This window comes from Pelodiscus sinensis, chromosome 6, assembly GCF_052426305.1.
Source record: "Pelodiscus sinensis isolate ZL-2025 chromosome 6, ASM5242630v1, whole genome shotgun sequence".
Lineage (NCBI taxonomy): Eukaryota > Metazoa > Chordata > Testudines > Trionychidae > Pelodiscus > Pelodiscus sinensis.
This window is the reverse complement of record NC_143057.1, coordinates 27,786,687-27,808,570: the sequence shown is the minus strand read 5'-3', so window position 1 is coordinate 27,808,570 and position 21,884 is coordinate 27,786,687. Positions and strand designations below refer to the sequence as shown.

The window sequence follows — 21,884 nt, the reverse complement described above, 5'->3', positions numbered from 1 at the left end:
TGTTCAATGTGGGATTTTTCTTAAGCTGCAGACGTTAGAAGAAATTATTCACAAAACTATTAGAGAAAAATACATGGCACAAATCACATTAATCAATACAAAGAACTTGTTAAAAAGTAGAAAATTCAACATTTAACGACTCACTTCTCTAGTAGCAATGTTGTTTAATGCAATATTGTTCAAAACCTGGTATGATCACAGCGCTGTAAATGAAGGAGTTCTGTATCTTACCTGGAGTTTGAAAATTAAGGCGTCGCAGCTCCACTGGATCTGTGGGATGATGAGAAGGAATTTCCTTGCTGTTAGGTATACTGCTTTTTCTAGAGTCGGACTCAGCCCTCTTCCTGAAAGGTGAAAAGTAAACACACACACACAATTAAACTCCCAAGTGTTAATTACACAAATATACTTGTTTGACCTATTTGATCATTTGATAATGCTTCTTCTTAAGAATATTCAAAGTATAAGAAAACAGTTGGGTGCATTATATGGTTAAGGCAGCTATAATTCACATTGTTAAAAGAAATATAAACATGAAAATATTGGTTGGGAATAACTGCATTCAGCAATTGTTGGATCCCCTAGTTCATCATTCAAGGCACTAGAATAATTAACTGATATGGGATATGAATGCAAAACTTCAGGAAATCCACTTTGTCTCTTTCTTAAAAGCTAGCCACCTACCAGCTTTATTACATATATTTGTTTAAATCTTCATTATGTAACCTTTAACAACATATGATGGTGCTATATTTGCTCTCTTCTTGTTTTAATATGAACGGCTCTGTACTCTTTTATTTATGAATAGCTTTTATTCATTAGGCACTTTCAAGGTTGCAGATAATATATCAGAACACTGTTCTTTTCTAAGAAGTAAGAGCTTAATTCTCAGCATTTCAGCTCTGTAATATGGTGAGTCACAGAACACCCATGGCTCCAATCTCTTGCATATTCACAGGCCGGATGTCAATGTAAATGCTTCTGATCAAATAGGGGCAGGATTTTCAAAAAGTGCCTAAGGAATTAGGCAACCAAGTGCTATTGCCTTTCAATGGAATTTTGTTGCTCTCAAAACAAAAACAAACAAAAAACCCCCACTCCATAAATGCAATGGGCTGAAGAGACAGAAAAGGTCCTGTAGGTCCCCTTTGCCTCAGAAATATGAAATCTTTCTGCTTTCCAGGGTTTGTTGGTCTCCTGTAAGAATGAGCTCCTATTGTCTGAGAGTTTCATTCTCTGAAGTCAGACAAGCAGAAATGTATTGGCTTTCAGAATTCCTGCTGTTTTGGATTTTCAGTCAATATTTGTTTAGAAGCGAGGATGAAGGTGGCAAAAGGCCAAATTTCAAGAAACATAGACGTGGTGTATGTGTACGAGTTATTATGCCTATATCTCTCAAGTATCTTGCATTTTATTTGACATCGTGCTATAGGGCCATTTTCCTGGTGAGGGTTTACAATGAGGGTGCTATATCCTTTATGGACATACTCTTAACAGTTTAACTTCATGTCTTCTCTGTCCATGTGTAACAGACAAAGCAGTGCATGGTAAGGCTGATTAGAACATGATTTTATATGATTGGAAACAGCGCGTGGAGTGATGAGGCAGGAGGGAATATTATCAATTTCAGCTATGGACTAGCATCTCTATTGTGGATAACCCTATCCGCTGGGCTACTCGGGAACCCAACCCTCCTCCCTACCTTCTGGGCACCCCTTATCCTGCTTTCCAAGTGCTAGAGCAAGCTCCAGCTCTGGAGGAGCCTGAGTTGGCTATTTGGTTGCTTCCAGGATGGGTTGGGAGGACGAGGCTTGAGCCCACCCCCCTGCTCTTCCCAGGCAAATGCCCTATCCCCATGGCCACTCATGAATCTACCCCACTGCCCCCCCCAATATCTTGCACTTGTAGTTGCTATTGACAGATATACAACTCCCCTAGCAAGACAAAATTTGCACAGATTTAATTTCTATTCTGGTTGTCTTTGTGTTCTGTGCAAATTGTGTGTTAATCTCATAAGCTCTTGAAGCATGAAACCACTGTTAACTTCAGTGGAAGTCTGATATGCAGAAGACTTTCAGGATCAGGTGGAGCATTAACACAAACATAAAGCAAGGGGCTGGCAGAAATAAGCTATTTTTGTGCAATTTTGTATAAATCAAATTGTTCTAGAGTTTTGGGGCAAGACTCTTCCTACTCCAGAAAATATGGCTATTCCCTCTCTTCAGTGAGGGTACATGAAATTCAGCCTGTTTTGCTTAAATTGTTTCGAGAGGGATGAAGAATGGATCCCTGCCAGCAACCCTACATTCTTCTACTGTAGCTCCCCTCAGTCACGAAGGCAACAGGTTGTGGCAGTCCGAGGGAGACTTTGTTCACTCTGGAACAACAGCTCTGTTGATAACAAAGAGTCACTTGCAAGGAGTTTGAGGTGCTGCTTTTTGCAGGGGTTAAATTAATTGTCCCAAAATCAACCCTAACCACTGCCAAGCCACAGAGCCTAGAATTCCTTGCCTGCACAACCATGTACTGCTCCACCAGAATCAAGGTGATTTGTCCCAAGCCTTGCAAACTATTACCTGTGTCCAAAACATTGTTTTGCCACTTATTGGCCATTCAGTTGGTCAAGCTGTGTGGGTATCAAAATGCTTTGTATGTACAACAAGCCCCAGACTTCTCTGGGTTCACAGAAGTGATTGAGTGCTAGTTAGCCTACTACAGACACACAAAAAGCTGGGACTTGTAAGGAAATACAGTAATTCCCTGCTTAACATGTGCCCATTTAACACATTGCCCCTGGCCAGAGGGGGTCACCGGGGAACTGTGGGGCAACCGGCAAACCTCCACCGCTTTGTAAGGAGGCAGAAGAAGCCCCGTGCAGTTCCCTGGTGACCACTCACCGTGCAGTTCCCTGGTGACCCCCTCTGGCTGGATGCCTTGTGTTCAGCCACAGAGGGTCACCAGGGAACTGCGCTTTGTAAGGAGGCAGACGAAGTCCCGCGCAGCTGCCGGTGACCAGCAAGCTGGGGAAACCCAGCCGCCAGCTGCAAGTGGGGGGCAAAGGAGAGGGAGCGAGGCATCCGGCCAGAGGGGGTCGCCAGGGAATGGCGCGGTGAGCGGTGAACCTCCGGAGGCAGGGTAAACCCAGCCACTGGCTGCAAGCCCCCTCCCCTGTCCTTCCCTTCCCTTCACTAGAGCCAAACACCTCCCCTTCCTGCTATAACCCAGTCCCCTTTCTCCCCCAGCTTTATGTCCCGGTCTCAACTGCTAACAAATGCATGTTGGAGCTGCAAGCTCACGTGCCCTTCAAACGCACCCCCCAACTTTCCCATTATTTTCAATGGGAAAATTGACCCCACATAGCATGTTTTCACTTAGCACGATCATTTTCTGAAACGTATCTACTGTGTTAAATGAGGAATTACTGTAGTTCACTTGAACTGTCTTCCAGAACTGTGAAGGGTACAGTGTCCTTAAATTTTTATCAGGTTAAACCAAACAGACCTCAGATTGGTATTACCGATACGGTTATAAAGCCAGACTCTGCCATCATTAATCATAGTGGGAGAAAAGCTGGGGCAAGTGAAATTAATGGGAATTTTGCCAGGATATCATCCATTCAGTAGTACCTCACTCAGCAAGTGGCCCCAACGATGAATAAAAAACTACACAGAGACCCATACAACTGCACATTTTGCTTTGTGGAATCAATGGAACTACTGACAAGTTGGAACTAGTCAGCATAGTTAAGGTGACATTATTAAATTCTTAAGAGCTGGACAATAAGTATGGGTGGCAAAATTGAGGGCTCGGGGATTAATGTAGAAGGTCTCAAGTTCTATAAGTTCTACACCTTTTCTTTATTTAAAAAAGGATTTGGTGACCTTCAGTGAATCACAGAGGTGCCATCAAAATTTTAAAGTAACTTGTGCTATGCAAGGCCTTGTGTGGACAGACACAGAACATTCTGCCCCATAACCACCTGACTATATGCTTCCTAAAGAACTCTATGCCTCAATGCCCTCACTTCTCGTATTTTTTTAGACATGCAGTTTTATTTACAAAAATAAATACTTTCATTGAAAAAAGGAGGTAAAACAGATTTTCATGAACATTCAGTTAAGTAAATCCCACTGGACTAAATTTCTAGAGGAGCTCAATCTAACTTCATAAAGTATGTGTTTTTTTAACATGCAAAACTGTTATCTGGGAGAGCAAATAGAAATTGCCTACATAAACTTGGTAGCAAGACTTTGAGTTACTTGAGTTGAATCTGCAGATTTTGGGAGCTGAACTATTAGTTCATTACATATGCAAAATCACTGCTAATTTAGTACTAAATCCATTAATATTTTACGTTGATTTGTACACTCTGTTTTCTGCAGACAAAACAAGCGTGTAATATTTCTTTCAATTGTTAAGAAGCATTTTTATTTATATCTGGTGCTCTTAAAAGTGACAGACTAGTATAACGTCCTAGAGGCATACATAATTTGCTTTTTCCACATATAGTTCTGCTAGTGCATATCAACCCTGACCTGTACAAACTCCCCATTTCTATATTAAAAAGCACTACCGTATCATACAATAATAACTGCAAATGTTATAGTAAACATAAATAGCCTCAAATGCTATCATAACTCTAAAACTTCAGTATTTGAGGGTACTTACCGTAGAATTATATATTTTGTTTCTTTACTTTAATTACAGTTATTTTAATTTTGTCTCTCTCTAGACCAGAGAATGCTACAGTAATTGCATCAGATTTTGAGGGTTAGGAGAACTATCCACTAAGGGTCAGAATGAGATCATCAATTTATTTTTCCTTGTGACCTACTGTAAGTAAGGATTGCATCCAGGCTGTTAAAAGTGAAAAACTAATGCACTAACTCATTATAATACATAATTTCCCAAGTCTTCTGCAGCTCCATTTTCAGATGTGAACACCATTTTAAAAATGAGCAAAAAACGTTCATAAATTGATTTGTACTATCACCTGAAACTGTAACTGAGGATAATATGAGATATGGAAAAAAACCCACTTTATTTTAGTTTAAAGATGATACACTGCTATAAATGACTCATGCCTTTTCAGTGTTGGAAACTCAATAAAATATCTAGAGTGCTATTAGACTGTCTTTATATTTTATATCTATCTGCCCAAGATTATTTAGACTGACAGACATTCTGTTTTAAATCACCATCACGATAAACGCTCTATACTTTTTTCTCTTTTGGTGTAAATAAGAAAGCAATTGTTCTTCACTTCTCACCTGTCAGGTTTACTGCTCCATTTTAATGCAGCAAAGATGGGAGAAAAGGTTAAATGTTAGTTGGCCAATGGCAAGAAGAGTAACCATGACAACAGTAGAATCAGGAGATGGTGGTTTATAGTGAGGACACATAACTTACATAAATTACTAAATGACAGCTCATCAAAACATTTAATGCCTTTTAATCATGGAATAAATGGAGGACACAAGGTTAAGTTCAAAGAGTCTTTTGCTGCTTAAGAAAAGTCTTTTGCTGCTTAATACATTTTTGTATTAATATCACATTCCCTTTTGGTCATCACCTACAAAATAATGCCACAATCAATTACATCCCAGAAGGTTGCAGATGCTGGATATATATTTGAATTTTACTTACAACCCGCAGAAAGACTTTAATTTAACCTGAGTACAGTGAAGTTCAGTGTAAATTTTTTTTATTAAAAAAGACTAAATGGATGAGATGTTCTTATAGAGTAACAAAGATTTGCAGTAAATTGTAAAGTTTTTAGCCAGTTTTATGCAACTATGCAATAAAATGTGAGAAATTATTTTAAAAATTCTCTTGACATATAAAGTAATCCTAAATCTTTCTCTAATAAAGTATGAAATACCTTTTGTTCTAGAAGGAATAGCTCATCTTAGATCTATAGTGCATGACCTATAAAATGTATGGAACTGGAAAAGTACTTTATTTGTAGCCACTAACAGGTCAGATAATTGAAACTATTCACAAACACTAGCAATACAGTGTTTGTCTATGCATTATTACAAATAATGTGGAGTGCTACTCAGGCTATACTGCTTGGAAGCTACAGCGATCCTATTACTTACAATGGATACTAGAACCTTTATAGCGTCCTGCATTATAAAGTCCCTCCATTGCCGTTCCCCCACTTAAAAGAATATTAGTTACTATGGCTCAAACCCAGAGGTCCTTACTAAGTTTCTATTCAGTTCTTACTACTTCTTGCCAAACCCCATTGGGTTCAAAAGGATTTAATCTAACATTCCAAGCCTCTGAGCAGATTCACACAGCTGCCATTTAAACAAAAATCAACCTGCCAAAGAAATGTTTCCTTCTTTCTCCTAAATATGGAATGCCTTCCAGAGACAAGACTGAGAAAAGAGAGTTCCACTATGAGCAACATCCTTCTTTGCAACCATCATAGGTTTAAAGTTATGTGAACTTTCAGAAATGCAGAAAACAGATATAGGAATTTAACACCAGTGAAAGTTGATATTCCAGCAGGATATATAACTTCTCTCTAGCCCTGGCAAATCTTGAGATACTGCATAATTTAGAGATCTCTAACATTTATTAATTAATGTATTCTTCTCTATGTGGCCAAATTTACAAGTCATCCTTCTTTTCTGAGGGGTGGGAGAGGGAATCATACGCATTTCAGCTCTACTCTGATGAAATGTTTATCCTCTGGTGCTCTAGCATATTTATGCAGCTCTATGCATTGCTGAAGACAAAGCCAATATTCTACTCATTCTCAGTACACCAGCACAGGACTGGGAGTCATGCAGGATGCTTTTTCTTCCTCACTTCTGTAGGTACCTGGCTCTTTGATGTAAGAGGGGTGCCTTATGCTCTGGTACTACTCAGTGTGGTTGCACAAGACGGACTCTGATGTGACTATAAATGAGTAAAAGGAGAGTTTAAAGTTGTATAATGTACCACTTGCACCTGGACATATACATTTCATCACTTTAGTTTCCCCCTGGATTTCTCTACACTAAATTCACAGTGAATTTAACAGCACATAACTATATCCCCACCCATCCAATTTATCACAGAATATAGGTAAGGGAATCTAAGAAAATGTAACACAAAAAGAGGCCATAAAATAAACTAGTATCTGAGGGTATGTCTACACTACCCCGCTAGTTCGAACTAGCGGGGTAATGTATGCATACCGCACTTGCTAATGAAGCCCGGGATTTGAATTTCCCGGGCTTCATTAGCATAAGCGGGGAGCCGCCATTTTTAAATCCCCGCTGCTTCGAACCCCGTGCAGCGCGGCTACACGGGGCTCGAACTAGGTAGTTCGGACTAGATGCCTATTCCGAACTACCGTTACTCCTCGTGAAACGAGGTGTACCGGTAGTTCGGAATAGGCACCCTAGTCCGAACTACCTAGTTCGAGCCCCGTGTAGCCGCGCTGCACGGGGTTCGAAGCAGCGGGGATTTAAAAATGGCGGCTCCCCGCTTGTGCTAATGAAGCCCAGGAAATTCAAATCCCGGGCTTCATTAGCAAGTGCGGTATGCATACATTACCCTCCTAGTTCGAACTAGGAGGGTAGTGTAGGCATACCCTTATAGTGTTGTGTTAATTAATTATACGTAAATCTTTGGAAATTTTTGGTGAAGTTCTGATTTCTTCTGCTAGTTTCTCTTTTGTTTGAATCAAAAAATAATTGTTCTCTTAAGAATATAGCAAGAAAAGCAAGGGAAAAAAGTTTTGTCCAGTTAATTCTCTATAGACTACCAAATCCCAAAGCTGGGAACTTCTATTCAGAATGTTTACAGACTCTTCTCAGTAAGATCCTCTCCCTTTCAGTAAGGTTATGGAGCGATTACTATTGCTTCTATTATTGCATGATAATTCAATTGGGTTTACAACCAACTTAAGGCACAGCTCTTTTTTCTATATTTTAATTTCTCTTCATATGGGACCTGTTCCAAACCCTAATAATTTTTGTTGCCGTTTACTGAACCTTTTCCAATTCCAATATAACTTTTTTGAAATGAGGCGATGACATCTGTACATACTATTTAAGATGTGGGCAAACCATGGTTCTATACAGAGGCAATAAGATGTTCTCTGTTTTATTCTAGATCCCTTTTTTAATGATTCCTAACATTCTGTCTGCTTTTTTGACTGTCGCTGCACATTAAGTGGATGTTTTTAGAGAATTATCCACAATGACTCCAAGAGCTCTCTCTTGAGTAGTTATAGCTAAACTAGTCCCCATCATATTGTATGTATCGTTGGGATTATTTTTTCCAATGTGCATCACTTTACATTTACCAACATTAAATTTCATTTGCCATTTTGTTATCCAGTCACTTAGTTTTGTGAGATCTTTTTGAAGCTCTTCACAGTCTGCTTTGGTCTTAACTATCTTGAGCAGTTTAGTATCATCTGCAAATGGTTCCATCTCATTGTTTACTCCTTTCTCCATATCATTTTTAAATAGGTTGGATAGGATAGGTCCCAGTACAGACCCTTGGGCGACCCCAATATTTACCTCTCTCCATTCTTAAAATTTACCATTTATTTCTCCCCTTTGTTTCCTGTCTTTGAACTAGTTATACATCTATGAGAGGACCTTCCCTCTTATCCCTTGACAGTTTACTTTACTTAAGAGTCTTTGGTGAGGTACCTTGGTGCAAGTGCTACATTATATCTACTGGATTCCCCTTGTCCACATGTTTGTTGACCCCCTCAAAGAACTCTAGTAGATTAGTAAGGTATGATTTCCTTTTACAGAAACCATGTTGACATTTCCCCAACAAATTATGTTCATATATGGGCATGTCTAAACTACAGTCCTCTTTCGAAAGGGGAATGTAAATGAAGCAAATTGAAAGTGCAAATGAAGTGTGGATTTGAATATCCCATGCTTCATTTGCATCAGAGCGCTTTTTCAAAAAAGGGTATTTTGAAAGTGAAAACACAGTCTAGACAAGGTTCTTTCGGAAAAAAAACCCTACTCCTGATTTAGTGTCTGACAATTTTATTATCCTCACTAGAATTTAATTTCCACTTTTTAAACAATGCCTTTTTATCTCTCACTGCTTCTTTTACTTGGCTGTTAAGCCATGCTGGCACTTTTTGGTTTTCTTAATGTGTTTTTTAATTTGCACTCAAGTTTATGATCAGATTCCAGTCTTAGTAAATGGTTATTGGTATTTCTTTAATACTAGTGTATAGGAATGTATAAACATACATGACCAAACATGTATATACATATATATATACACATGTATATACATACATGGTCTGCATTCAGGGGGCACAACTCTGATTACTTTTAGGCACATGAGAATTGTGTGTGTTTACACCAGGATTGAATGTAAACACATTGCACATTACTATTACAATATTACATAAGTATGTAAAGAAAGTGAAATGATTATATGGTTGCACGAGTACACATACATTATGACATCATATATGTAGTAGCCCAGTGTCTGTGCATCTGTAATACTGACATACACAGCCATGCCCCCGGCCATGTACATCAGTGCCCCGCCTCCCCTCCCTTCCCTCCGTGACTGTTTGGCCACCCCACGGCCCCCATCCCCACCAGCGCTGCTTCCCTCCCCCCTTCCTCCGGCCCCCCCATCCTCCCCTCCAGCCCCACAGCCCCCAATTCCCCCCCCAGCTGTGCTTTCCACCCCCTTCCGGCCAGCTCTGCCCCCTTCCCCTCCCTGCCTGGCATGCTGCGGTGCTCCCAGCTGAGCGGGGGAGCAAGCAGCGCCAAGTGGGGTGGGGCTGGCCAGAAGGGGGGTGGGATGCAGAGCTAGGGGGGATCGGGGGCTGTAGGGGAGGATGGGGGGGCCTGGAGGAAGGGGGAGGGTGGCCATGGGGCTTTGGGCCTGGCCAGCAGGAAGGGGTGGTGGGAAGCAGAGCGGGGTGGGGGATTTGGGGCCGGACAGGAGGAGGGGGGTGGGAAGCAGACCTGGCGAGGGGGGGGGTGCAGCCACTGGCTGCAGCCGGACCCAAAGGGGCTGCTTGCCACCGCTTGCTCCCTTGCCAGGGACCAGCTAAGTGCCGCGCAGGTGGGCCAGTGGGACAGGAAGGGGGGCGGGGCAGTGATGTACATGGCCCCACCCCCCCTTCCTCCTCCCACCGTGGTGCTGAGTGGTGCACCCCTCAGCCAGGCCACCACGGGAGAGGGGGGGCGGTGACATAAACAGCCCCACCCCCTGGCCGTGTACATCACTGCCCTGCCCCACCCCTCTCCCCTGCAGCGGCCCGGCCACCATTGAGAGAGTGGAAGGGGGCGGGGAGGTGACATACACAGCTAGGGGGTGAGGCCGTGTACATCACCGCCCCCCTTCCCCTCCCACTGTGGCACTCAGCTGAGTGCTATTCCCCTCAGCCAGGCCGCCGGGGGAGCCAGCAGCGCAAGGGGCTCTTTGGGCTCTCCCGGAGTGGGAGGGGAAGAGAGGGCGGTGATGTACATGGCCCCGGCCTCAGCCATGTACGTCACCACCCCGCCTCTGTCCCTCGCGGCAGCCTGGCTGAGCAGGCAGCACTCAGCCAAGCGCCACGGCAGGGGGGAAAGGGAAGAGGAATGGGGGCAGGGAGAGACGGAGGGGAGAGAGAGGCAGGAGGAGGAGGAGAAGAGAAAGGGAGAGAGAGAAGCAGGAGGGGGAGAAGAGAAAGAAAGAGACAGAGAGAGAGGCAGGAGGCGGAGGAGAGCTGAGAGAGAGGGGGGGAGGCAGTAGAAAGAGAGAGAGAGAGAGAGAGCGAGAGAGCTCAGGAGAGAAGACCTGAAAATCCCGTCTTATGACGGGCTAATTGGCTAGTATATTTATATAAAATACAAAAAGATTTTTTATACTACAAATGGTAATACCGTGTCATAAGCAAAAGACCCAATCCTAATCACTGTAACTACAGCGAAAACTACAGGGAAAATTCAAAGTATCTTTTCACTTCTATAGACTGTAGAATATGGCACACTAACTTTTTATCTGACACCACTGTATCTTAAAATAACCAAAATGTCAAAAAGTCACCCTAGTTTAAAAAGAACTATTTGGTAAACTTACCTTTTATAAAGAAGGATAGCTATAACAATACAGATGATAAACACCACTGCGAGAACTGGTCCTACAACCCAAATCAAGCCTTCTTCTTCATCTGTAATTGGCTGAGGATCAAGATCCATTGACACAACAGGATCCGAATATGGGCTGGTTGCATACATGGTCTGTAAGAAAATTGATCCTATTTACCTACTGGTAAGTGACGAACATGACCAATAGCTGTACTAGAACTAAATAAATGTACATGGATTCGAATGGCATTATAATACACATTATTATTCAAATTTTATATTATAGAGCTTAAAATGTAAATAGTTTATTATTAATTATTATTATTATTATTATTATTATTATTACTGTTTTATTTCTGTTGTACCAAAAGTGTGATAGGTTATATACAGTGAAAAGGAGGAAACAAGATCTCCGCCCAGAAGATTTCATAGTTTCAGTGGGAAATGAAATAATGAAGAACTGGGGTGATGATGTAACAAAAGAAAGCAACTGACTAACAAAATACAGCGTATGATTTGTTTGTTCATGTCTTTGTTTTGTTGGCACTGCTGAGAGGGCAAGAAGGAACAGGTGTTTAAATGCTTCCTTGAAGAGATGCGAAAGACCTGGATAGCAAAGAGCAGAGTTATTCAGTACAGTGAGGAAAGCAGCATTAAATATAGGGATTTGCTGCTCCACTGGAGATAGTAGCATGCAGCTTGGTCAGAAACAAAAGGACAAAGAGGAGGGTGCAGAAAGGCAATAAGAGGAGATAAGTGGGTTAGGAATGTGAAGGCAAGGGGAGCAACAAGGTAGAGAGGCTGGATGTAGACAGAGTGGTATAAAAGCCAAATGACTTAAAAAGTAATGTAGCTGAGATATGCTGAAAGCGGGACAAAGGCTCAGCAAAGAATATGGACAGAAAGACAGATTAAGGAGATGTTGTAGAGACAGCGGTCTACTATAGGAAAAAAGAAATAGAAAGGAGTCACCAATAACAAATTCAGAACCTGTAGGAATAAGTACAGGACGTAGTGGTGAGGGGGCTGTTATAGCACCTCGAGGTTTTGAAGATATCGATCCAGTATCCTTGCCACCAAGAGGCCCAGCCCTAGCCCCGGGCCCAGGGAGGCTCAGCTGCCATCTTAGGAGATGCCTACACAGCAACATTATTTCAAAATAACTTAGCCCGTGTCTACACAGCAGGCAGTTATTTTGAAATAATGTTGAAATACTGTCAAGCTGGAGGACTTCTTACGCCAACTCCTGTAACCCTCATTGTGGGAGAAGTAAGGGAAGTCAGAGGAAGAGTGCTCTAGTTTGAATTAATTGCTGTGTAGATGCTCCCAATTTCGAAATAAGCTACACAACTGACATAGATCAATTTGCATTAAGCCCAGCTATGTAGAAGCACTCTTAGGGTCCAGCTCAGCCACTTGAGCCCAGGCTCTGATGCTAGTTCCAGGGTCCTGCCTGGTCACCAGCCCTGTGCCCAAGGATCCTGCCTGGCTGCTGGCCCCATATGCAGGGTTCCAGCTGATGGCCCTGGGGTCCTGCCTGGCTATCAGCCCCAACCCTAGGGTGCAGTGAAGCACATGGACAGAGATGAGGAGGATACAGCTCAGAACGCACATTTCAAAAACTGTTCCATCTCCACTGTTCCAGCTCCATTTGCTGTTGCTTTTTATAACATGTTTTTTTCTAAGGGTACGTCTAGACTACCGCGTTTTGTCGACGGAAGTTTTGTCGACAGATACTGTCGACAAAACTTCCGTCGACAAAGAGCATCCAGACACATTGAGTTCTGTCGACAGAAGGTGTTATGCCTCGTAAAATGAGGTATACCAGCGTCGACAAAACTGCTGAGTTCTGTCGACGTTATGTCGACAGAACTCAGCGGTAGTGTAGACGCTGGTATAGTTTTGTCGACAAAAGTCCACTTTTGTCGACAAAACTCCGCTTTTGTCGACAAAACTAGGTAGTCTAGACACACCCCAAGGTATGAAGAATTGTTTAATCATCTGAGTCCCATTGTTCTGCTTAAAGGAACCCTGACCTAGATAATTTTTTGCTTCAAAATTAATAGAAATTGCAGGAAATTCTGCTATTGCAATATTACTTTGCCTTCAGCCTCTCTTCAGACTCAAAGGCTGAAACAAAAGGTGATGTCTAGAGTGTAAGGATTTGATAACAAGCTACCCTATGGAAAGAGATAAGAGGTCCTTAATGTTCAACTTTTACCTACAGACACAAGCCCACTGATAGGAGGTGCAGAGGGAAATGGGGCAGTTGTCACAGGGCCTGGTGATTGAGAAGGTGTGGGGGCTCCCATTTAAGGCTGCCGCTGTTACTGTGGTAGCAGCAGCAACCCAGGGTCCCTTAAATCACTACCAGAGCACTGCATGGTGCAAAATGGGCAGTTATAAAGACTAGGGGACCCAACACGGTGAATTCTAGGCACTGCTGAGGGCTGGCTGCCTCAACCCTGCTCCCTCTGCCAAAGACCCCACTCCTTCTGGGAGCACAGAGGCCTGTTCCACTTTGCCAAGGGGCCCAGCAAGTCTGTCATTCCCCCCGTATAGCATTGCTAATTGTTAATTTTTCAGACAAATCTGCTTGCTGATTACATGTAAATGCTTAGAGTTCTGTGCCAGAGAAAAGTGGTACTGAAAATTATGCCTTTGCAGAAGAAATATTCCATTAAAGCCCACGATTTCAACTCTAGCAGGCTCTGGAACCCTAAAAGGGGAACAGATGTACTGAGAACAGAAAACAATGGAGCATGGAAGGTAGATGCTCATTTATTCAAACTTTCTTCCTTTCCCAAGGCAAGATCCACAACTACTCACCCCACAAAATCCCTATTGCAGGTTTTGAATACCATGACAAAACAAACTTTTGTCAAGATTAATTTGCCACTGACTGCTTTACAGCTTGTACAGCTATGAAGGCCACAGATATATTCCGTTATATTAGATTTTTTTAAGTTGTAAAGTTCCAAACCAAATCTTTTTGTGTTCATTTATCTTTAAGGCAGTCACAGTCCCAAAATCAACAATGTTAGACATTATTGCCTTAGTTAATATACAAAATTTCAGAAGGAGCAAAACTTTGCAAAGAAAAGATTGAATCTTAGTATGGGTAATTTGTGAGTATAGCTTTTAAGGTACCTAACTTTCAACCTAAAAGCTGTCCTATTTTTCAGCTTTAACTTTTAATGACATGAAGCTTATGCTTAATTCACAAGGCTACTGGCTCTTCTATCACTAACTGTAAATCATCATTTAGTCCTTCTTTTTGGTTGACTTTTCAGTGACATGTAGAACTTTACTAATTAACAGATTTTCCATTCCATTGTCACAGTCTTTGAAATCACTGTAAGACAAAAACTGGAAAAGGGAAACTTTTGTTCTATGATGATAATGAAGGACTGAGCCATCGATCAATAGAGCTCCCATGCTACTGCTGGTGAGTGACTAAGCTAATCCTCAATCAGCAAATTTGATCACAGATATTACATAAAAATCCACCAGATGTGGGTGCTGTGCAATCTTTTTAGTTCATATGCTTTTCTTGTACTGTCTGGATATGCTGACTCTCAGAAGGGTTTGACAGCCTGTGTAATAGTTTGCTGCTAAAACAATCAGTCCTGGGCTACAATTTCCAGATCATTGTATGATATACTGCATGACTTCACATTAGCCTTTAAGATATCTTCATAAGGCTTATACTGACTACCAATAGAGTGCTTTCCAGGAACACGCTGGCTGTAGAACACCATCTTCATATCTACGTGTTTGTTCATAAACATTGTTTCCAAGCCCATGACACAATATAGCTTACGCACCTTTGTGTTTGGAATTTTGTTCCACTAATTCACTTGGGCGATCTTCCAGAGGCCACGCATATGAAAGAGATCAAGTTTTGAAATATAGCGACAATATATGGTCCATGATCTGAACTATATAGCAGGATAGTCAGGACAACTGCTTGATAAACTGCTACCTTTGTATGAAGTTTAACACCATGGTCATTCGGTCAATTTCTGGAAGGCAGCGCTGGCCTTCACTAGTCGAGTAGTTACATCAATGTTTATATTGGAGGACAATATGCTTCCAAGATAGCAAAACTTGTCAACAGTCTTAAGGACAGTATTAGCAGCAGTGATCACTGGAGTGTTGGGCTCTGAACACACTGGAGTGTTGTGAGCCTGAAGTCTTCAGTGTTTGAAAATGCTGCCATCAGTTTGGAACTGAATGTGTATGTCCAACTCACAATCCATGAAAGCAACTAACAGCACTGTAGAAAAATAGATGCTGAACAGAACAGGAGCAAGGACACATCCTTGCTGTGTACCATTTGATATTTCAAAAGGTACTTATGTCTCTCCACTGTCGAGGATGTGACCCAGTATACTATCATGAAAGGACCAAATTACATTGATAAATTTTTCAGGACAGCTAATTTGCCCAAGTATCTTCCAAAGCCCATTTCTGTTGACTGTATCAAACACCTTTGTCAAGCTGATGAAAATCATGTATAGATCCTGATATTGCTCTCTATTTTTTTTCTTGATTCTGCCTGACTGCAAATATCATGTCGGCAGTGCCTTGACCTGCAATAATGATGCAATTTGTGAACACATGTAATGACAGCAGATTGTATAGGACGTGAGCCTGGATCTTACTCAGGGTGGTGGATAGAGGAAGCCATCCACAGAGAGACTGATCTATATTATAACATCCTCAAAGCAGTTATTCCTTCTTCAAATGAACCCACAAGGGATAAGCAGACTAACTAGAACTTCCTCCTTGTTTTCAATTGATCATATAAGGCATTGACAAACCCAGAAAGTCTTTTGACTTGACTTTGGATTACTGCTACAGTAGGTTCAACTGGTTGAGCCCAGCAAATGTATTTGTCAAGTTTAGGAATCAATTAGAAATAGACCATGCAAAATACTGTATGTTCAAATGTTAATGTATGAAGCAGCATATTTTCACAATCACATTTCTATCTTTGTTTAATTATATTTTAACTGTATTACTTGCAGCTAAAACAACTGAAGCATAAAGGGACATAAGAACAAGATGAATTACATAATGGGAAGAGACAACTCATTATTTAAATCACCTCAGGAATTTTGCTTATTATTCCATTATTTTCTAACTTTCTTGCATTTCACTGATAAAGTTTGTAGCAATTTACTATAATTGAAGAAGCAAGCTGTGCATGTCCCTGATTAGATAGATTCTTTCAAAGATTTTTGGTAACAAACACCATTGTCTCAATGGTAGTCTTCAGGCAAGAAAGGAACATTTTTTTGTAGGCATTGTGAAAGATATTGCTGTGAAGCTCATGCCTCAGTAGTTTCATCACAGATCACAAGAAGCAAGGCCTGTAATTTGCAAAGGATCAGAACAGTGCTAATGAGTGGTGATCTTTATCCTTCAGCTACAGAAGCAAATACATTAAAGTGTACCCAGAATGATTACCATCTAGCCTGAGATCACTGGAAATAAGCAAGGGAAAACAGACATGTGAAAAGCACTAACATACCGTGAAAGAAATTGACCTTATGTGAGTGGACAGAGGAGTGATTGTACAAACAAACAATATACAAAATAAGTGAAGGTAAACTTCAGAATGAAAACAACAGCAAGACCATACAGCCAACTTACAGATTCAGAGTGCTCCATTACAGCCAAAACAAAGAAGACATATTCTTGACCGCTTTGGAGTTGCTTATTCTCAAAACCACCATACTGCTTTTTATCCCCCAGGGTGAACTCAGTAGGTAGAACTTCAAAGTGAGCTGCAATGTATGGCTTTAATTCAACTTCTCTTCCAAAACGAATGCTTCTGCGTTTCCTAACTATCTCCTTAAGTAGCTGTAGGGAAAAAAGGAGAGTGAAAGAAAGAGAAAGAAAGAGAGAAGAGAAAGATAACTAAACAGTATTAATACGACTTATGTACAGTTTATTGGCAAAAATTAATTCAGGATTCAGAACTACCAAAATACCATTTATCTTCATCTCATGGTGTATGTCAGTATCACTAAATCTTGATTCTTGCAATCCTTAATTTTTTGGCCTTTCCTGTTAAGATTCTGAATTGCAATTGTTCTGCTCATATTATAAGCACAGGCCAACTAGATCAATTTTCAGTGCCTAATATCACTGTCCATGTGAAGAAAACCTTACAGAATTAAGTCCTAGAATACATTGCACCCTGTCTATGAAAAATAAAGCCAATTTGTTGCATAATAAAATTTTTCATTTGTATGCAGCAGCCACACTGTGATCTCCAACTTAATACAGTGAATCCCAATAAATCAAATCAACTTCCCTTCGAGGAAGGAATATCGAAAATAATACAAACTTGAAAAATAATCTAAACCTGTGAAACTCAAGGTCATTACCTAGATTTAATTTTTCATGGAGACTTTCTAAAATGCAACCATTATATTTCTAATACTATTTAGTAATAGGAAGAGTTTAGAAAATGAATATTGACAACATCCTGTTTCATAAAATAGTCCATTGGATTTCTATAACACCTTTCATCTAAGGCTCTTCAAGAATTTTACAATAATAAATGTCACAACCCTCCCCACCCAGTGAGAAAGGTATAATTAAATTTATTTAAGGATAAGTAAGTGTAGGCAGAAAAAGGTTATGGACATGGTATCTAGATGCACATCACCCACAATTTCAACTGAAGACAATAAACATTTCAGATGCTCATCAGCACTAAAATAAGGCTCTTTAAACAATTTATTGAAGGTCATGCAGCACTTTAATAGGAGAGCCAGGAATTGGGCACCGGAGTCCTGACACCCAGACCATTTTCCATCATAAGAGTTAAGCAGCAGGATTTAACATAATCAGTGGAGACAAACTTTGTAGCCAGCCTCTCAAAATATAAACTTTCTTTACCCCATTAAATATTTAAATTTGATGAACAAAGCCAATAGGGCAGCTTGTAGCAAGATTAAATAGTAGCTCATGTTTGTTTATCTACTTGTTTGTTTATATAGTTTTGAGAGTTTGTAAGTCTGTCTCTCTGTTTGTTCAAGAATTCCTCTTAAACAGTAAGAGCTAGGACCACCAAATTCAGGATACAGCTTCTTCTTATCATAACTTAAAGCAAAGTAAGGGTTTGGTCATGTCAGGAAAATGGGATGTTCCTGGAATGGGATTGCTTCTCATAAAACCACACAGAAAAGAGACAGAATCACCAGGAAGGTGAAAGGGTTTGGCTGGGAGTGCACCACCCCCTGATTCAGGATTTCCCCAGCTCTGAGCCTCCCACCCCCACTGGCACTCTTCAGGGAGGCCAGGGGGGCTGAAGCTCCCCCCTTGATTTATATGGGAACACTGCTGGCTGTTCTCCTTTGTCAGGGACCAAGGGGAAAGTGCTGCATTCTTCACTCTGTCTAGGGAGAAGGGGCAGACAAAAATGGACTTTTCCCAATCAGAGGACATGTACCCCTCCCTGGTTGTGCCTGCTGGAAATGCAGTAGCCATGGAGAGACACTTCCCACCTGACTCCAGCCCTCTCCTCCCAGGGCAGCCTGCATACTGAGACCCTCATCCTCAACCCCACCCCAGAGAAATTATTTAAATGAAGAAATATGAAAACTAATTGAGTTAAAAACCCAATTAATTGAGTTAATCTTCTAGTTAAGTAATAAATTGAATAAAGCGTAGTTAGTAAAACCACTGATTAATTACTTATTTAAATGGACAAATGCTTATACAGTATTTTAGCACATTGGATATACTGATATTGGGCAAATACTAATTTGACTTGTTTAGAAATAGCCTGAAGTTTTCCTGCCATGTGACGACTGCTAAAGCTGTTAACCTTGGTCTTCACCTATGAAACTTATTCATTGTGCCATTTTAAAACAAAAGCCTTATATTCTTCCATGGCCTCTCCATTATTTTGAGCTTTTCTGCACACAGATAAAATTCACGAAAAGGGTAAGTTTTCACCTCTTTGTTAAGAGTAGGAGGCAAATCTTCAGGGGCTTCTTCTCAACTCCCGTCCCCTAGCACCACTCCTTTTATGTTATAGTGACAACATCTTCATCATATGGATGAAGAATTCCCCAGGGATTTCAACAATTTCCACCTCACTTATCAATCTCAGCCTGGACCATTCCACACGAGAGATCCACTTCCTCGACACTACAGGTTGAATCTCTCTGGTTTGGGAACCTCAGGATTAGGGAGTTTGCTGGACCAGAGGAGGCCCCTCCCCTCATGACCTGCCCACTGGATAGGGCTCCAGCCTGGCACTGCTGCAGTTAGGCTGGCTGTGGCTCCCTGGGCTGGAGCTCTTTAGCTACTGGCAGGACCAGTGCCACAGCCGGAGCTCTACCACTGGGCCAGCCCCCTGCCGCTGCCCAGTGGCTGGGGACAGAACTCTCCACTGCACTGCCCAGCCTCCCTCCCATGACACGGGGCTCTGGCTGAGTCGCTGGGAAGTGAAGAAACAAATTGACAAAGCCAGACAAGTATCCAGAAGTCACTCACTTCAAGACAAGCCCAACAAGGAAAATAAGAGAACACTACTGGTCATCACCTATTTCTACCCAGCTTAAAACCCTCCAGAGCATTACTGACAATCTACAACCTATCCTGGAAAACAATCCCTCATTCTCAGAAACCTTGGGTGACAGGACAGTCCTTGCCTACAGACAGCCACCCAACCTGAAGCAAATACTCATCAGCACCCACAGATCACACTACAGAACCTATCCCTACAAAAACCCCATTGCCAACTCTTCCACATATCTAGCAACATCATCACAGGACCTAACCCCATAAGCCACACCATTAGGGGCTCATACACCTGCACATCCACTAACATAATATATGCCAGCAAGTGCCAGCAATGCCCCTCTGCCATGCATATTCGTCAGACCAGACAGTCTCTGCAGCAAAGGATAAATGGACTCAATTCAGACATCAGAAAAGGTAGCACACACAAACCTGTAGGAGAACATCTTAACCTCCCTGGACACTCAGTAATGGATTTGAAAGTAGCCATCCTTCTATAAAAGAACTTTAAAACCTGATTAGAAAGGGAGACAGCAGAGCTGGAGTTCAATTGCAAATTCAATACATTAACTTAGGATTTAATAAGAATTTTAACTGGTTAACCCACTACAAAAGCAAATGTCCCTTCTCTTGATATTCACATCTTCACATCACATGCAGCGAATCAAACACATCCAACTGACTTGATTAGCCTCAATAAAACTAGTCCTACACATGACAAATAACATCTTCTGTTGTTCTTATATACAGCCCTTCCTGTAATTTCCATTCCAACTCATCTGATGAAGTGGATTTTACCCATGAAAGTTGATGCCCTAATAAATCTGTTAGGGTATGTCTACACAAGCTCGTTAATTCGAGCTAGGTAGGCAAATCAGGGAACCGGGGTTGCAGATGAAGTTATTCAGAAATAACAGCCCTTATTTTGAAATAACTTTCCTAGCAATCTACACAGATAAACTGCTATTTCAAAATTAATTCAAAATAGCAGAGTGCTTATTTCAAATTTGGTAAACGTCATTCTATGAGGAATAACACCAAATCTGAAATAGCTATTTTAAAATAAATGCTGTGTAGACACTTATTTCGAAATAGGGGGCCTCCAGCCTTCCCAGGGTACCCTGGCGGCCACTTCAGCCTCAACCAAGAACACTCCACTCCCTCCCCCCATCAAGGGGTAGACTCTGGCCACAGTGCCTGTGCCAGCTCCAAGCCTGCCAGCCCAAAGCCAGCAGTCACTGCCCCGATCCAGTGGCCCCAAAACATGAGCCAGCAAGCCATTTGCAGCCAGCCCTCCACCACTCCCCAGGAACAGTCTGCCAGCTCCCAGGAGCCTGCCAGGGGCCAGAGAAGGCAGAAGCCTTCCTGATCCAGGGTGGAGATCATGGACCTTATTCAGGTTTGGGGGGGATGACCCCAATGTCCATGATCTCTGCACTAGATGGAGGAACACGGCCATCTATGGCAGGATAGCTGCCAGCCTGGCCACCAAAGACCACATGCGAACCCAGGAGCAGGTTTGCATTACAATCAAGTTGGTACGACGACACCCCCAACCCTAAGCCCTGAGCTTCCCCTCCTCCTTCTTTCCCCTTCCAGCTCTCTTCTCCCAGGTTTCCCCCTCCCTTCTCCCACCTTCTCTTCTCCCCTCTCCCGCCTCCTTTCCCCAGTCTCCCCAGAGTTTCATTCCCTCCCCTCCGCAGTTTTGTTAATTAAGAGAGTTTGTGTTGATGAAAATACGTGTATTTTATTTGACATCAGGAAGGGGATTAGTGAGGGGTAAGTGGATGGATGAGAGGGAGGAATGAGGCACAAGCCCCCAGTGGGGCTGACCAGAGAGGCTCTTAGTGCTTCTAAGAGCAGCAGCTCGGAGCAGATCTGTTGAAGGAGGTATTCTTTCAGAATGCCATATGCCGCAAGGATCTGCCAATGGGATGCTGAAGAAGCATTCACTCCCTAAAATCTATCCATTCAGTGATTCCAGTCTGCTGAGCTCTCTATCACTCCCCCAAGGTCTGCTTTTCCACAGTTCTTCTCCCAGAGATGCTTTCATCAGCTGCTGGGAACACTGCTGTTTCTCTCTCTCTCCCCCTTCCTTGTTTCATCTCAGAGTGGAGTTTCATAGGCAAGGGGAGGGGGGCAGGATAAAGTCAGTCCCAGCAGTAAATTAAAAAGACCACTGAGAAGAAAGCTAGGTTATATACCAGGCAGACAGGGGAAGTTCAAGGCAATTTGGCTGCTGGCTTCAATACATACCAGCAT

At 41.9% G+C, this 21,884-nt stretch overlaps 1 protein-coding gene across 21 annotated transcripts in view; it reads right to left on the bottom strand.

Annotated features, from left to right (window-relative positions):
- The window catches only part of PTPRD (protein tyrosine phosphatase receptor type D), a 1,795,899-nt gene that overhangs the window by 104,806 nt on the left and 1,669,209 nt on the right, over positions 1-21,884 (bottom strand). For all 21 annotated transcript variants that reach the window (XM_075931585.2, XM_075931586.2, XM_075931588.2 and 18 more), the window contains 3 exons: positions 16,734-16,943; positions 11,065-11,225; positions 232-344 (listed from right to left, as the gene is read on the bottom strand). In XM_075931585.2, the coding sequence (XP_075787700.1) occupies positions 232-344; positions 11,065-11,225; positions 16,734-16,943 (484 nt within the window). The remainder of the gene's footprint in view (positions 1-231; positions 345-11,064; positions 11,226-16,733; positions 16,944-21,884) is intronic.